Source organism: Camelus bactrianus, chromosome 8 (assembly GCF_048773025.1).
Source record: "Camelus bactrianus isolate YW-2024 breed Bactrian camel chromosome 8, ASM4877302v1, whole genome shotgun sequence".
In the NCBI taxonomy this organism is placed as follows: domain Eukaryota; kingdom Metazoa; phylum Chordata; class Mammalia; order Artiodactyla; family Camelidae; genus Camelus; species Camelus bactrianus.
This window is the reverse complement of record NC_133546.1, coordinates 52,075,403-52,093,971: the sequence shown is the minus strand read 5'-3', so window position 1 is coordinate 52,093,971 and position 18,569 is coordinate 52,075,403. Positions and strand designations below refer to the sequence as shown.

Below are 18,569 nucleotides of genomic sequence, written 5' to 3'. Positions count from 1 at the left end.
GGAGCTACAAGGAAAACAAAAATGTTCGAAAGATACAGTATGTATTTCTCAACTAAATCTTGGGAAGTGCCTCTCTAGTGAGAAACATGAAACTTTTGTGTGACTGAACAGAGAGTGCACCAGGTATCTAAATTGTTTCCTTGGGAATTGTGCAAAAGAAATAGCAAGTTATAGTAGAAAAATAAGTAAGAATACAGCCAGACGGACGAAGAAAATAAAGAGATTATAGATGTTATTTGCATGAATTTCAGTGTTCTTGAATAAAATACTTGAAACCCAGATACTTCTGGGTCAGCATTAGATCAGAGTCCTCACTCAATAGCTAAAGATCTGCTGGTCCTCAAATCCAAGTGGCCCCCCAAACCAAACTTCATCTTGGGAGAGAAGCTCACTAAATTACACCTAGCGACACCATCATGTAAGCGCATAATGGTATAACTGGAGGCAAAAAGAAAATTGTTACTTTGACCCTTTTTCTAATTTCACACACACACACACACACACACACACGCACAAAAAAGACTACACAACAGCCTAATGTGATTTTTAAAGTCACTTTATGGAACAAAAACTAGGACATTTACCACATGTTATCAGTGTTTATCTCTGATTTTGCTCATGATTTTCTTTATTTCCCAAGTTTTTTGCATGTTTTTAAGTTTATTTCTCCGAGAAACATTGTAATCAGAGAAACATTCTATCTTCTATGCGAAACCTGTTTGCCCTAGAGAAACTTTCATATGGTTCTACTTTCTATAATCATCTTGTATTTGTTTACTTGTTTTCTCTAGTAAAGTTGAAGTAATTTTTTGGTAGGGATTTGGTTTTTGTTTTTGTTTTTGTTTTCTTAGCATCTCTGTGCTCCAAATGGCCAGCATGCTGCTTAGCACAAGAAATTTCTCCATCTGTCGCATGAGAGAATTATTAAATACTTCACATTTGTTCCTTGTGCCAGTTGAATGAGACACTCAACAATCATTGTTTGCCAGACCAGGAAATGAGTTTTGCAATCCCATATTTTCCCTTTCCCTCATCACTTTTCACCTAGGATTTCCCTGTAACTGAAGGAGACATCAGTGACGTATATGTATTTCAACACCAAACTTTATCAGAATGTGTGTTTCTGTTAAATTGTCTGTTTGAGCAGCTGTTGGTGTCCATGATCTGCTGAAGTCTGGTCATTCTGCACCTTGACCAGAAAGTGCTGGAGCAGCTGCCATCTTGCCAGTCTTAGCAATCTGCTGTTTATGACTACCAATTTGGGGACTCTGTAAATTACAATTTTTTTATCAACTTCCCCTGTTTGCAGAATGTTTGAAGTAGAAAATTTAAGGGGAGTGTATGTTCAAGTTAGTACTCTGCATTATTATGGAAACAAGTTATCCTTAAGGTAAAGTGGAAAAAAGCTAAATGAGATGTGGAAAAGATGCAGCATTAAGAAATATTCCTGCTTCTTGAGATTGGAAACTTTATAGTGTCCTTGAGTTCCATATCACATCCATCTTAAAATTTAAGAACAAAAATTATTTAATGGTAACTAGACTTGTGGTAGTGATCATTCTGTAGTGTATACAGATGTTTAATTATAATGCTCTGTACTTGAAAAATATATAATAAATTATTTAAAGCTATGGTATAGACATACAGTACATGCTACAACAAGGATGAGTTTTGACAAGATTATGCTAAGTGAAGAACACAGACACAAAAGGACAAACGTGTAATTTTACTTACCTGAGGTCCCTAGGATAGGCAAATTCATAGACAGAAGCTGAAATAGCAGTTGCTGAGGGTTGGAGGAAGAGGGAAATACTGAGTTATTCTTTAATTGTACAGAGTTTCTGTTTGGAATGAGGAAAAAGGGTTCTAGAAATGGTGACATTTGTACAATGTTGTGAACGTACTTACTGCCACCTAAAAATGGTTAAAATGGTAAATTTTATATGTATTTTATCACAATAAAAAATGCAGTGGAAGATAAACGAATATTTAAAGCTAATATGCTACAAATTATTACAAATTACAACTTTTAATTATTAAATATTGTTACTTCAGCACCTCCTAGAAAGTAGTTAGAGTATCTAGCACAGTGAACTATGAGGAGAACTTAAAATAATAATTACTTAAGTTATTTAACAATAAACCAAACTGGGCTTTATGCAGGTAGTGATCATAGACCAGACTGGAGAAAGTAAGGAAAACCTACTATGTTCACGGACTGGCATATTCTTCCTTAAAATTTTTTTGCGATTTAAACTACTGTTTCTATACTTAATTCACTTGTATGATGTAGTAGACAGTATTATCGCTCATCAATATCTGATTCTCCACCAACTTACAGCACATTGAAGACTGTAAGCCCCTTTAGAGAGTACTCAGTGAATTAGTCCTGGCCAGTACGCTTTGGGTTAAGTGGTGACTGTCATTTCTGGACCTAAGCTTACAAGACCAGATGCACTGTCACATCAGCCAAAGAAGCCACATGTTTCAGATAAAGGAGCAGCTACAGGTCATTCTCTGTCAGCCTAGATCACTGAGTTGCCTTACGGGAAACAGTGGCCAGAAAAAGCCCCAAATCGGCAAAAGACTTTGCAATGACCACAAAGTAAGTTGCCGAGATTCTGGAATTGTTTGTTAATACAGCATAAGCCTAACTAATCCTGACAAAGATAGACATTGGTAACTGTAGTTGGGTGCTACTCAAAGAACTGAAAACGTGCTGGTAGCTTAGCAGTTGGTTGGGATACATGGAAAACTATTGGAGGCTAGAAACATGGCAGTTTATGCAGTGGTAAAAAAATTTAATATAACCTTCACCCACAGCAACCTGGGAGGCAGAAAATGTACCTAATGAATTTTGAGCTAGGGAAAGAAGTTGAAAAGTAAGACAGTGGAGGGTGCTATTGGATGCACAGGACAAGGTATTACAAGAGTGGAACTCAGAAAGGAATGGTTGATTTATAAAAGCTGAAATGAGGGAATAGAGGCAACCAGAATATTTGAGCCTCACATGTTTGTGTTTTTCAACTTCAAGCAATAGGAGATAAAGTTGAGAAAGACTTTAAGTGACAAAGGATCAGTAAAACTCAGCCTTGCAGCAAAGATCACAACTAAGGGTGTAAACGTCATAGTTACTTTGGAAATTTTCAGTGGGATCTAATTAAGGTAACCTTAATTTTGTTCCTCACTTGGAAAAAAAAAATAACTGAGGGTGAAAATGTTTCTCCCATCACTGTATGTACACAGAAGTTACCTGCCATAAGGACAGGAAAGAGGTATGGAGGTAGGAAATCAAAGAAATATAGCCAACCCAGGAACTAGTTGTCTCAAAAAAATGTTATGATTACTGGCATATAAATCTGACTGGAAACAAGGAGGCCCACAAAGCTTTTAAGAGCTGTTCTGGAAAAGAAACCATAAGCCTTGGCTAACAGAACTTGTGACTATTCCAAACTTAAAAAACAAAACAAAACAAAAAAAAACTTCAGCCCCAAAATTACCTAGAAAACAGACTGGAAAAAAAAGCTGTGCACCTCCAAGGATGGCATATTCCTCAACAGCCATTCAGACATAGCCAAGGAAGCTAATAAAAAAAAAAGATTCTTCCAAAGGGTGAAGTCTGGAGTCACAGAGAACAATGGAGAATGGAGTTCGTAGAGAACAGAGGAAAGGTGTAACAATTAACATTCCCTTCACCCAGGGTAAGAGACTGACAGTACCTCCATTCTTCCCCTTTCTGAAAGAGAAGGTTTATTGTGGTTATAGTTCCACCGGTTTCACCACTACACAGTAAGTGTTTAGAAAACAGAGCGTGACCTTTTGCTTCCTAGGTCTCCAGACCACTGGGAGCAACCTCCAGACCTGGCATAGCACTTCTAAAGAGCCTAGTCTTGGAGAATAACCCTTTACCTGGATGGTACTTTGAGGCTGTATCTCTTGAAAAGGGAGTCACTGTGTTCCACGTGTGGAAGGAAGAGCTGAGCTTGGTAGACTGTGAGAGGCTGGTGCCCTCACATAGCCCGTTCTTTTCTTCTGGGCCCCAGGAGACTTGCTCTTTCCTACCCATCCTCCCTTGCAATTAAGCTGGGCCATATGACTACATCTGGACAATGGGTTGTGCATGACACATCCAGCATGAAGAATTTGGTTGCTCGTGCAAGACCTTTTGGTGTTCTCTTCCCCTGCCATGGGGAGAGGCCTGGTGTTAAAATGATAGAGCCAGAAGACAATTGGCTGGGATTAGAGAGTCACCCGTTGGAAAAACAGTTGCCTTTGCAGATTGCCCAGACTCACAGTGGACTTTGGATGAGGAAGAAATAAACTTTTGTTGTATTAAGCCATTGGAATGTAGGGTTATTTGTTACTGCAGCATCACCCAGTCTATTCTAATACATATGGAAATGCAAACATATTAGATGCTTGAGTACAAATTAAAAATTATGAAAATAGTTTCAGGGAGTCCATGTATCTATGAAATTACATACAAAAATCTGGGGCATATATTTTTCTGAGAAAATATAAATGTCAAGACTTCCCTTTCCAGTCTCTATATCGCCATTAGCAGGAGTGACGAGAGGGCCCCAGAATTAAAAGCCTCTACTTTCTTCCCCCAACACTTACAGCTTCTTTTGGGACTATCAGGACTAATACCAGACACCTTTTATCCCTAGAACATCCTTCATCCCTTGGACCTTAATTCCCATATGGCTCGCTGGATAATGTTGCTTGATTTTTTTCCATTTCACTTACCACTTGAAATATCTTTTCCTTACTCTTCACTTCTTAGAAAGTCTATTTCCTCACTTCTTAGAGCGATTTCTATCTCCTGTGTTCAGTGCTATATCCCTAATGCCTACTACACAGCAGATACTGAATAAATATTTATTAAATTACTGAACAAATGAAAGATGGTCTATAACTTCCATCATAATCCTGAAGAGCTTCATGACCCAGATCTTCAAGACTCAAAAAAGGTTAAATACAAACACGTAGACAAAGTATTTCTTAATGAATTATCCTGCCTAAATAACTCAAACATTTTGAGAAATATCTGAAAGGATGAAGACTCACCCTTGGGAGATACTGAATGAAACAGGCTCATGAGATATTTTATTCTGAAATAATAAATTTCTAAAATATGAAGGATATTTTGAATATAGCTCAGGAAGCAAATACAGTGTTGATACAGAAAGTATTCTGTCCATAATGTGCACTGAAAAAACTCCAGGACAAAGCTTGAAACAAAGTAAATAAGAATTTAATATTTATTATGCATGTTTATACAGTAACATCAAAATAATGCTTAATAAGTTACATAGCTATTTTCCAAAAAACTGCAAAAAAAAAAGTAAAGATAAAATAGTAGGAATGATATATAATCAATGTTATTCAAAATTAAAAATATAGTCATCTATCTTTTAAACAGATTTGAATTAATGGACTTCTACATGAACTAAAACATTTTAAATATCTAAAAATAGTCTTTCTTACTGGAATAGATAATATATAAAGAATCACTTTTATTGCACATATCTGGTTTAGGCTTATTTCATCAAGGTAACATGCAGACAAATAAGTTATCAGTATGAATTTAAGAAAAGTAGGCAAGATACTATTTTATACCTTAAAAATTAGATGAAGGTGATACATTTCACAGCTTAATCTTCAGGAAATTTTGTTTGGATATTGTATAAAATCACTGACTAAAGTCACGCAGGAGAACTAAGAGCTATTAAATACATCGTAGTAAAACAGCTTTGTTGGTGCATTTGAAATAAGAAAACAGGTATCAACTACTCTTAGAACTGACACCAACTACCACTCTCCCTGGCCACCCAAAAAGGTGGTCTTCACATCAATTTAAAAAACATTAAATGACAAAATCTTAAATATAAACATATATTTGTTATGTCAAAAATATTCACATAATTGGCATATAATCAAAAATTCATCATTTTAAATATGGAAAAACTAGGGGAAACCAAAGTTAGATATACACTGTAAGCCAGTTTCCAAATAAAGCTAGTGAAACTTGTTTTACTTCTTAAATTCCTTTGGCCAAATGCTATGGTAGTTGTTCTGAGGATCTGTAAACATTCTCACTGATTTGTACTGTTTCCTGAGGTCATCTGGAAGCTACTGTTATTAAAGGAGCTTCACAATTTGGTATCCCTGCAAATGTGCTTTGGAAGTATTCAAAATAAAAACAAAAATTTAAATGTAGAGCCAGTAATTTAACATACTTTCTCTATTACTAACCCATCTTTAGGAATTCTTGGGTATCTAAAGATCAAATTTATTCCATCACCAACAGACCTGAAAAAGCAAAACATTCATAAACTCTAGGCCATAAAAAAACAGATTTTTGAATTAACTCGTTTAATGTTGTGGAAATGAAAATAAAAGTATCTCACTACTTCTAGAATAATATCGAAAACTTATATAGACCTCTTCATTTTAAAACATGTTAAAATAATGCCTGACCCTTAGTAGGTATTCAATAAATACATCCTTAATAAATAAATGTGAAGTTAAGCATAAAAACTACTGTAGTACTTGAGTACTGAGGTTCAAAAGCTACAATGTATCACTCAATGAAAAATCAGTCTTTTTTTTTTTTTTTTTTTCCTGAAAAATCAGTCTTAATGGGTATTCAGAATAAAGCTTTAAAGATCTCCTATTTGATAAACATAGCATTAGTTCATTTCCTGGCATCCTATCCAGGAAAACAAGAACCAGGCATTTCCTTCATTCTTGCCCTCACCTGTCACTCACCATCTCTGACCTGTGTAAGGGATATGCCAAGAGCAACAGAGAAGAATGTTCTTGTTTTTTTCCCTTCTTTTTTCTTTCTTCCCTTCCCTCCTTCTTTCATCTGTCCATCTATCAGTGAAAGAAAATGCAGGTGACCATCCCATGAAAAGTGCATGCCTCTTAATGATATCTCTTCTAGGAGAAAAAGGAGCAATTTAATATTTACATTTGGGGGAGGGGATGGTAATTGTCATCATCAAGGTGGCTGACTTGAATAAAGAGATTTAACTAATATTTTCCCCCCAAATTTCACTGCTCTGATACAGAAATCTTCAATGTTAATGGATTACAATTAAACACAAAACACTTTAAACATTGTTTACCATTTATAGGACACAACCTGTTTGTAGATTAACTTATAAAGGTATTATTTCTCCATCATTTCACTGTTAAAAATCAAGAAAAACACTACTATTGAAATTTCAACACCTTAAAAACAGAATTTGTGCAATGACATTTTTAAGTGTGAATTCTGTATATAATATTATCATCCATAACACTAATCACGATTCCACTAATCCATATATCAAAAGGCAGCACTGGTAACTTTGATAATATTATACATACTAAAGTATTAAGAAGGGTCAGAGTGTAGTTAAATATTTCTACACATTATCTACAGCCACTCTTTTTATCCTTCCTTAGCAAGAGGAGCATGAACTAGGACCAGGCACTTACCCAGCATCTGCCTGGACTATCACTTGTTAGCACTAACGACTAGGATGCTTGAACATGCAGTTATGTGTTTTGATTTAATAATGTAACACCAAAGTAGTCATTGTTTAAAAATTTAAGCCTAAGTAACAGTAACATTTTCATGCCAAGTTTTGACTGCTTAATAATTTATATTCTAGGTGGGGAAAACTACCATATTTTTGCTATTAATTACTTTAAAAGAATATCAGAAATGCCATCATTATCCCCCATTAAAATAAAAGCTAAACCGACTTGAACTTATTAATGATGCTTGCTGAAGACAAAAGGTGATTTCAAAACCCCAAAACCATGATTAATATTTACTGACCTATAGAACTAGAAAGTGTATTGTATTTTCCTGTTAAGTATAATAAGAATATGATTCTCTATCATTTACAACTATGATTCGGTAATTTGCATTTCAAAGGTATCCTATGGTCCCATATGGATTAACAACATCTGTTTATCAATTCTGCATGTTACAATTATCTATAGATATATTTTGACCTTGGCTAATCACTTGCAAACTGTCCTCAACTCTGTCATGAATAGACTGCAAATATGTTGATAAAATATTTCAACATTTTTCTAGTTCTCAAAACCTCAAAGCAATAAGCTAATCAATATATTATTTGTAAATCCATATTAGTGAAGCTTTCTATATGGTTGAATCATACAAAATATGACAAGGTCACAGTGGCAATTGCATAAGTATACCTTACAGCAATGTTTCCCACACAGCAGTGCACATATACCACTAGATAGCCCTGAGATGACTCTAAGTGGAGTGCTACATGAATGAACAATTTTTCTTTAATAATTACATATTTATTTTAATGTTTATTAAAAAAATATAACTAGCACATAAAATGTGGAATATGCTCAAAACAAGACTATAGTTTAAAAAGGTTAAAAATAATACGTAAAAATGGCATAGGAAAAATGGCATATATACATATATATACACACACACACACACATATACGAGAACAGAAAGGTGGGATGTGACTCACATTTGCAAAAAACTGTTTTAAGGAATGATTTGATTTAGCCAGCATCATTTCTGAATGCTTGTAATAATAAGCCACATCATAAAGGGGTTTCCTCTACTACTATAAATTCTGAGTTTTTTCCAAGACAAATTTTTTTTAAACGTGTTTACTTTTATTTTAAGAATATAATTTTGAAAGCATTTAGTAAATTTAATTTACTTTAAAAGGATTCACCAAAATGGTAAAAATGTTCAGGAGCATTTGAAGGACATGCTATTCCTACAGAAGAGAAAAGACTACAAAGGCACATTGCGCTATTATGGTTATTGTAGCAGCATTTAAATAAGTGATCTAAATAGTCATTACCATTAATAATTAAGAAATAATTATAATATTCTTTCATAAAAAAGAAGGTACGCTTGGGCACTAAGTGCTCTTGATTCCGGAACCACTTGCACATAAGTGTCACTAACATGGACCCACTGGCCCGCTGATTCACTATCATGTTCTTTGAAACCTAGTGAAACAAAGAGAAGTTTAATTTTACAATAAGTATGTTCTCACTTTACATTATAAACAACACATTCATCACAAACTATATTTATCTAATGCTAGACTATATCGCATAAGTCTGTTTCCTTTTTTTTCCTTTTTTTGGGGGGGTGGGTAGGTAATTAGGTAGGTATGTATGTATGTATGTATGTATGTATGTATTTATTTATTTATAATGGAAGTACTGGGGATTGAACCCAGGACCTCATGCATGTTAAGCACATGCTCTACCACTGAGCTATACCCTCCCCTCAAGTCTGTTTTTTTTTGGGGGGGGGGTGTTTAACCATCTTCCATAATGTACTCTTTCAAAGCATTAATATTAGTATTATTTTACTTTAAATATCTAGTGAAATGTTAGATAGCCTTGTAAATACTTATTTATTCAAGGAACAGAAGCATTTGCACTAAAAGAGAAAAAAAATACAAAGTTAGTCTGCTGTTCCATAAGCAAAACCAGCAAATTTCAACTCCAACTGTATCCTGAGGACCTGGTATATATATATCTTCAAACACTAATGGTATTGTTAAATAAAATGCTACTCCACTGCAATACATGATGACTTAACACCTTGAAAAACTGGGTGTCCCCTCACATCACCTACAGAGTGCAGTTTTATGATATTTAAGATTCTCTTTATCATCTAAGTACTCTTAAAGGAATGTCTCACTTAACAAAGTGAAGCCATCTGACATACCCATAAAATAACTTACCTCTTCCAGAATAGGAGGAATTCATTTGTTTTTTAAGAATAAAATAAACTTAGGACGGCATACCAGCTATGTTTTTCTTTCCGGTGATATGTTCCAGTAATTTCCTGGAGGGTGTTCTCACTTTCACATAAGCGGTGTAGTGACCTCCTCTCATCGAGCCACTGTGTTCCACTACTCCATAGAGACCATAGACAACTTTATCTCCCACACTTACATCCTTTTAGACAAAGAAAAAAAACCTCAAATGAGTTACTATTTAGTGAAATCTTATTATAAGGAAAATTAAGTCAAATGCACGTCCTACTTAAAATAAGAGAACGCATATTAAAACTACATTGGGATACCTTCCCAGCAAAATGCAAAAGCTTGACAACATTCTCTGTTGCCTGGGCTACAGGGAAAAGAGTACTCACATGTGGGGATGCAAAGGGTACACCCCTATTCAGGACTATTTCAAGCTATTTAGCCAAATTACATATATAATTGGATATATCTTGGATTTATCAATCCTCTTTCTAGGATACTCTCTCACAAGCAGATGAACAAAATATAAAAAGACATGCACCAGACTATTAATTGCAGGATTTATCTGTAATATCAAAAAACTGGAGAAGACCCAAATGTCCATAAATTGGGTACTGGCTAAATAAACTATAATGTTTCCATATAATAGTGTATTACACTGTTTCAAAAATTGAAAAAACCACCTTACCAGAGCAGGAATATCAAAAATGAATATGTTTTAGCCTCTCTAGATCCAACTATCTATTTGTAGGAAATAAAGACAATAGAGGAATAATCATCAAAATCTAAACTATGGGAAGCTATCACAAAGATGACCCAGTTTCTTCAACAAATTGCAAAGAGGAGAGATGGGAGGGAAACTGTACATTAAAAGAGACTGAAAGATATTTTTCAATCATGATATTTAGTCCTTACTTGGATACTAATTCGTTTGAACAATTTCATTTATTAGACAACTGGAAATATATACACTAGATAATGTGAAAAAAATAGGTTTTTTTTAAGTGTGAAGGTAGTATTGTGGCTGTGTTTAAAAAAATGAAGGGAAGAGTGATTCTTATCTTTTAGAGATGCACAGGAAAATATTTATGAATGAAATGATGCCTGATATTTGCTTCAAAATAATAAGAGGAGGAAGTAGATGAGTCTGTGGCTAGGGCAGGACTGGCCATATATCTAAGGTTTTAAGGCTAGGGGATGAGTGCTAGAGGTTCATTGCACTGTTCTGTCCACTTTGGTGTAGGTTAGAAATTCTCCATAATAGATACTTTTAAAAAATGTGTTCTCATAAATTTAATAGTTTGTTACTTATCATTTTGTTTACCACATTATCAAGTTCCATGAATAATGAATGTTACTAACTGACAGATGGGGCTGCTATTCTACAGCAGACGCTGGTATTCCACAGCAGATGAGATATTTTTGTTTTGACTGATCAGTGTAATGAAAGTATTAAGTTCAATAAGCATTCTATTATGTACCAAAACACCTAAGACTGCTAAACAGTAATCATGGGCAGGACAACGTGTTATACCCCAGAACTGTCTGGTTCTCTCACAGAAAACAAAGCCATCAATTTCACCTACAGAGTTCTTACATGTAAATATGAGCAATTATGAACCAGTTTGTGTTCTACGTTTAATTATTAAAGCATTAGCAATTTTAAAGTTTCCTACTCAGTTGATAAGTACACTATTCTCAGTAGTGTACCTGAAATGGCATGAAAAATAATGCACTAGTACATTGATTTACAAAATATAAAGAACTCCCCCAATGCTTAAACTACTACCAATTAAGCACATCATTCACAAGGAACAGGAAAGGGCACAAATTCTGCTTGGTTCTCTCAGCAACTATCTGATTCTAGAAGCATTTACAAACAGCTTTGATCTTCATGAACACCATGCCTCAGTGATGCTTTATGCATCTTTTTAACTTATTCTATCTCCCAAAATACAAAAGGCATACTCAGCGTTTTAAATGGAGGGAGGGAAGGAAGGAAGGGAGGGAGGGAGGGAGGGAGGAAGGAAGGAAAGAAAAAGGAAAGAAGGGAGGGAGGGAGGAAGAGAGAGAGAAAGAAAGGAAGGATGGAAGGAAGAAAGAAAGAAAGGAAGGTAGACATGGCCTAATAAACAATACACAGGATATTTTGAAGCATATTATTTGCAAGTCAATTAAATATCTTAATGATATACTATACCTTACAAGCAGCAGAACAGAATGGTGCTAAATCAAGCATAGATGGAAAATCTACATGTCTGTTTACTTTGCGAAGAGTCAAACCAGACTTAAAAAAAGAAAAAAATTTTCTTAATGAAACAATCTAGATCATTGCATTTGTTAATTAAAACCAAAATAGGAATCCTAGAAGTTAGTTTTTTCATAGATATAAAAACATGAGTAATGAACAGTCCAAAACTGATATATGACTAAGTTTTCAATTAGGTTTCCTAAACTGTTACTGCAAAGATCGTTCATTTACACAGGTATTTTTACCACAACAATATGGAAATAATTACTTTCACTGTGCCTTTCAACACTTAAGGAAAAATAAATTTAACACAATAAAAGCTAAGCTACTGACACATATGCTACCATAAAAATGTATTCAACTAAGAGTCAGGAGTCTTGTATCCTAGGCCTGACTCAGTGAGTGGTTAACAGCTAACTTGACTCTTGACAACCTCCTCTAGATCAAGGCAGAAAATGGTTGCAAATGGGTTAGGTTAGATCTTTTACAGTTCTAAAATTCAGTAATTTTCATTCACTAAAACAGAAAGAGCCTGACCACTCAAATCATTTTATCAATGAAAGTAAATATTACATATTCTATAAGTCAAAATGAACCTTCATGTTCTTAAAGCTCTATTTCTTTCTCTATTTTTAGTTTCAAAGGCAGGCCTTGAAAAATGTACTCTTTGTGTTAAGTAATGATAAAAACTTGCTGAAAGACTATCAAAGGTATTAGACAGGAAATCCACAAGGAGAAATGGACTCTACAGGAATAAGAACATACTTTAAATCTGAGATAAAACAGACCCTTTATGCAAGGCTTTCATGACTTACCTCAGTGACTAATCTTTTTTTTTAATTTAAAAAAAATTTATTATTGGGGGGAGGTAATTAGGTTTACTTATTTATTTATTCTTAGAGGAGGTACTGGGGATTGAACCCAAGACCTCATGCATGCCAAGCATGTGCTCTACCACTGAGCCATACCCTGCCCCATGATTAGTTTTTTATCTGCATACTAACCACATAATTTTACTACAGATCTGTTGCCTATTTCTTACCTTTCTTAAAAAAAACCCAAAAAACAAAAAACACTTACTTATTTTTTTTAATGAAGGTTCTGGGGATTGAATCCAGGACCTCCTGCATGCTAAGCATGCGCTCTGCCACTGAGCTATTTCCCTCCCCTCAGAAAAAACACTTATTTTTTTGACCAAATTATAGTCACTTACTATATCTGTATTTGTATTTTCAAGTAATTTTTAGGAGGCTTAACATGATAATCTGACATGAAATTATGAAGTCATCTGTCAGGAATAATTATTTAATCTGTATTCAATTTGTTTGCCTCCTTTTTTCTTATCAGCTGATACAAGCAGCTGATAACCAGCACTGTCTGAGATCATTTCAGGCTGATGTGTCCTCCCCAAACAGTATTGTGCTGTTGAGAAATTACCGCTTAATAGAAAAGACTTCTGACAATACTTCCATAATCTTTGCCATTTTATTTTGCATTTGTTTTGCTAGAAAGAGTGGACCTTTCTTTTATTCTTTCTTGGAATTTTTACTTCTTCTATGAATAGTCAATTCATGTTCTTTGCCATTTTACTATTAGGGTCTTGATATTTTTCTTATTGATCTTTAAGAGCTCCTTACATATTTACAATATTAATCACTGCCATATTTATGGCAAAGAGCTCTATCTTGTTGAGATTTGCCTTTCATTGTTGTGGACGTTTCTCATATACAGCTCTAAAGTTACTACAGAGAAAAAGGCTTTCAGGGACACTAAAAAGACAGAAGCAGAGACACTGCTTAGAGACTCTGCTCCCACAGTCCCAGGGAGTAAGAATGTAGCTTTGCAGACATTATATTTAGCTTGAGAACAAGAAAGGACCAAGATGTGTAGAAATGTTTCCCTTTAAGAGCACAAATTCTTTCTGTAAATTGTTTCTAAAAGGGTAGCAAGTACCAAATATAAAATAACTGTGATACATCATGAAATTAGCTTTTCAGGTCTGGCATGACCCTATCCTGTTCACATGGAGTCGCTGCAGATACACACCTTCCATTAAGCATTCTGCTGTAATGAGACACGATACATCTGCTTCTGCTCTCCATGACCATCTCATTCCCACTGAGCTTCTGCAACGCTGGCTGTAGAAAATCAAGAACTTAATCTAAGTTCTGTGGATAGGGATGGGGGTATAAAGAACAACCTCCTCCTGCTCATCTGCGGCCCACCTGAAATGTTGCAGATATATAATCAAAGCTCTCAATCCCTTCCCTTGAGATTTCTTTAAAGGGTTTTATACTTAGAAAATCTTTCACACAGAGGTCAGATTAATAATATTCATCAAGTTTTCTTCTAGTCTTTCAATAATTTGTTTGATACAATTAAAAACATTTATCTGAAAGTAGTATTGATATATATGGTATAGAAGGAAATCCTAAATTTTTATTTTTTCAAACACCTATCTTTCCTAAATTCTTTACTGAATAATCTAGCCTCCTTCCCAAATGATTCAAGATTCGTCCTGTATCATAACAAAAAAGCTTTAAATTATACTCGAGTTTTATTTATTGACAATACTGACCATACTGTTTTAATTATTGGGGGGGGGGGTGTAGCTCAGTGGTAGAGTGCATGCTTAGCACGCACAAGGTCCTAAGTTCAATCCCCAGTACCTCCATTAATAAACAAACAAACAAACCAACAAACCTAATTACCACCCCACCAAAAGTAAAGCCTGTTTTAATTATTAAAGTTTCTTCCAGAGGAACTTTAAAATCATTTTATCAAATGCAAAAAAAAAAAAAAAAGAGTGAAGGCATTGAATAAAACTATAAATAACTGAAAGAAAATCTGATGCATTAAAAATACTTAAGTTCTCTCCCATTACAGTCAGACAAAAGTGAGGCCTGCTTTGCAGCCCTTTTTGTAATTATTCCCAGCCAGCCACAGCTAGCTCAAGCACCCCTCTCACTGGGATCATGAGAAGCTCAGAAAGCTATGTGCACTTTGCTATCTCCCTCCTTCTAAGGGTTCTTAATCTTATTTTCCACTGAGACACACACACCACTTAGGGTCCTACCAAAATCTTCAAATATTGTGAGTTAAACAATTTTACTTAGAAAAGTATTATAAGCTATTACAGCTGAAAAAGCAATAAATCCCAAATGTCAAATGACAGATTTTTAAATTCAATAAACTACTGGCTAATTCTTGACACTATTTCACAAGACTTAGGCGTCTGCAAAACATATGATGAAAATTACCATAGTGATACTAAAGGGAATTTACCTGATGAAATCTTTTAAGATGGAGAATTAGGATAGCTGGAACAGCAGAAATGAGCAATTGCTTCCTGGCATTAGTATACACCCCTTCAGCTTTCTTTTCTGCATAAAATATAATATAATAAATTTATTTGTAAAATGCCATTTTATACATTATCCACCATGTAATATGGTAAACATTTATATAGATGCATCATACCACAGTTTTGAAAATGTTAAAAAAGAAATTAACTTCTGGTTACAGGGAACCTCTACTCATTCACAAAACTTCACTAAAATAAAAGGGTTTTTTTTTTTTTAATTTTAGGCACACACCTATAAGGACAAATAATAGGGGAAGTGACACTTGCAACATAATTTTGGAAGCTGGAAAGCAGATAGACCAGTAGTGACTTATGCCAGTGCCCTCCAAAGACCACCACAAACACATCTGTAGTTGAAAAAAATTGGGTCATTACTCACTGTAGTGAAAGGAGATCGTGTATCCTGGGAACGATGGGGCATTTCAGTAAGAGGCTGCCAGAAAGGACTTATGATAGGATCTGAATATGGTCAATTGCACATTTAAGTTGCATTAACGTAAGCTGGCATTTCTTCCTCTCCCATTGAGATATTTCTTTAATTACTAATGTATTAGGTATGTCTTCATTCTGATGCTTTGACATCTGGGGCCTTGCTGACAATGGAGAGGGCCTCTCCCAGACCTAGCTCATTCCTAGATAGCAAACAACTTAAGTGTGCCTTTCATATGCAAACCACCCAATCCAAAGCCCATACCCCATCACCTTCTTTATTGGGCTCTAATACGTTAGGCCGCCATTCACCCATCCTAATCATACCAGGGCCAGCTACCAGACAACTAGAGACAGCCCCTATACCTCAGAGTCTACTTAAATTATTCAAAACTACTCAATCCTAAACCTGTCTACCCTGCCTCATCCATCCCTTCCCTCGGAAACCACAATAAAGGCTCTTGTCCACGTTTTCCCCATCACTCCGTCTCCTGACCAACCCTGGCGCTTCCCCTTGTGGCCCTGCATGGCATGGCTTAGCATGCCCCCTCCTCTTGGGAACTGTAAGTAATAAACTACTGGAACTGTAAGTAATAAACTACCATTTCAGTGGCAATCATCTCCTGACCTGTTGGCCTCACCATACTTGAATAACAAAACCTACATTCTGAAACAACTAGTCACTAAGAATCAGAATGTTCTCTCCATTTAATGAAGGCTAGAGGTGCACTGAAAATTTACTTGACAAATCCCCTCTTTCCACTTCTCCCCAGTCAACAAAACATAGTTGTTATACTGCTAGCTTTATAACATAGTTACTTAAAATCTTCAACTTTGTATCTTATGATATGACTTTATACTAGATTGATGGGATTTGTAAACATTAATCTCACTAATGATACAATTTTAAGTCTTAGGGAAATGTCTTCTGGAAAGATTTCAGATAGCCAATCCTCTGATATAAGATGATGTAAAGTTGCGTTTTCAAGGCAGATATGGGAACTTCCTGTTCTTCAATTTATTTCAACAAAATCTATTGAAAACTTACTCTGCCCAATCAGTGTCTTCAGTGCTGACGTATAAACATGAGTAAGACAACCCCTGGCTTCCGAGCAGCTGAAGTATGGAGACAAGGTTCTTAGGTTCCTCTGTTTGGGATCTATAACCCATTAGTCACTGATTCTCAGATAATCCATGAATACTTGAAAAAACAAAAAAAGTAAGCTAAATACTTACCTGCAGAACTAGTTTCCTTTTGGTACTTCTGTTTCTTTTCAGTACAGTTTTCACACAGAAGCTTGTTATTTCCCATTAGTAATTCCATAGATGTGAACTGATAGAGACAGGACTGAATTGAACATTCTTTAGAAGAAGTTATATAGCTCTGAGAAAGGGTCTGAAAAGCATTTTGGGGGCTGTGAGACACCACATGCTTGTCCTCTGTAAAACATAAATTATTTGAAACATTTAGTGGTTGATTTTCTCTGTCAAAATCCCTATCTCCAGTTACAGTGCTTCTCAAATGAAGTTCAGAAATAGCTTCGGCCACTCTGTCATCACCACTGTCACTCTCCTTGGTGAGTGGTTCACTCTCTGATGGACGGTGAAGGTGCCCATTTGCGTGCACAGAGTAGCCACTGCTGGATCTCAGCAACAAAGCCTGCTTAGAGGCACTTTCAGATTCTGAAGGCTCGCTGTCAGCATCAACACTACTTTCAGAAAGGCTGGCTTCTTTTTCACTGCCATCGGTAGGACTGTCAGTCAGAGTCGATTCAGTGTTCATGATGCTTGCAAACAATGGAGAATCTCCATTCAGTTCAAGGTTTTCATTTTCCTGGTGTATGATAACAGCTTTATCTTCTCCAGATGGCAATTCTCTTGTACATTTTCTGCCATGAATTAGTTGATTCTGTAAGTTGACAGTGTTTTCAGAGAAAAGAATCTTGTGACCTTACTGAAAATAAATGCCAGTAAGTCTTATTTAAACATTTCACATTTACTAAAATACTATTTCTAGTACTTCTGAAATCCATTTCCTAAATCCACCTAAACTATAATCAATAGAAGATATGCTAACAAAAAGCTCTAATTTAAAAATAAACTTTTACACAAGAAACCAACAATAATGGTTACCTATTTATGAAGAGGGAACAGGACTTTTGGGGAACAGTGCTATGAGGGAGGCTTTTTAAGTGTAAACTTTTGCATGCTCTCTGGGCTTGCCATATAAAGGGCCTTCCAACAGAGAAAATTAAATCTGATAATACATCAATTGCCAATTTAGTACAAATCATATCACGTAAAAAAGGTTTTTATTTTAAAATGAGGTACAAGTTCAGATTGATTTATTTAAATTTATACGCTATAATTCAACAACCAGGTGTGCCTCTAGTGAAATAATGGGTCTACACAATGGTCGTCAGTGACTGATAGTATCACAGAAAGAGATGGGTCAAACATGATGTGCATGTCCTGATGGAGATACACACCACCATTTAAAAGTTTTCTTGCCAAAAATTAACTAAATAACCAAACTTAAAACTAATTAGGCCTCTAGCTCTAACTGCCTTACAGAGGAAATAAAAGGGACAGAGGCACCTGTTAACAACATGCAGGTGAATTACTACATGTAAAATGAATTACAATAACATGCAGAATGTTATAACATACAAAAAAAAAAAAACTACTGATGTGGCAATGTGAGAAACTGATGAAAAAAAAGACCTGATTTCTA

At 35.2% G+C, this 18,569-nt stretch overlaps 1 protein-coding gene and 1 non-coding gene across 10 annotated transcripts in view; both read right to left on the bottom strand.

Annotated features, from left to right (window-relative positions):
• Positions 1-5,235: 5,235 nt before the first annotated feature.
• USP45 (ubiquitin specific peptidase 45) overlaps positions 5,236-18,569 on the bottom strand; it is a 59,497-nt gene continuing 46,163 nt past the window's right edge. For 4 of the 9 annotated variants that reach the window (XM_074368587.1, XM_074368588.1, XM_074368586.1 and 1 more), the window contains 5 exons: positions 17,072-17,744; positions 15,328-15,425; positions 11,992-12,078; positions 9,831-9,984; positions 5,236-9,018 (listed from right to left, as the gene is read on the bottom strand). In XM_074368587.1, the coding sequence (XP_074224688.1) occupies positions 8,888-9,018; positions 9,831-9,984; positions 11,992-12,078; positions 15,328-15,425; positions 17,072-17,744 (1,143 nt within the window). In that variant the 3' untranslated portion in view covers positions 5,236-8,887. Of the gene's footprint in view, positions 9,019-9,767; positions 9,985-11,985; positions 12,079-14,088; positions 14,181-15,327; positions 15,426-17,071; positions 17,790-18,569 lie in introns of those variants that run through there. The other 5 variants (XM_074368589.1, XR_012508687.1, XM_074368590.1 and 2 more) reach the window with 5 other exon arrangements.
• TRNAV-AAC (transfer RNA valine (anticodon AAC)) lies at positions 9,230-9,302 on the bottom strand. Its single transcript has one exon. It is a non-coding gene; the product is annotated as a tRNA-Val (tRNA).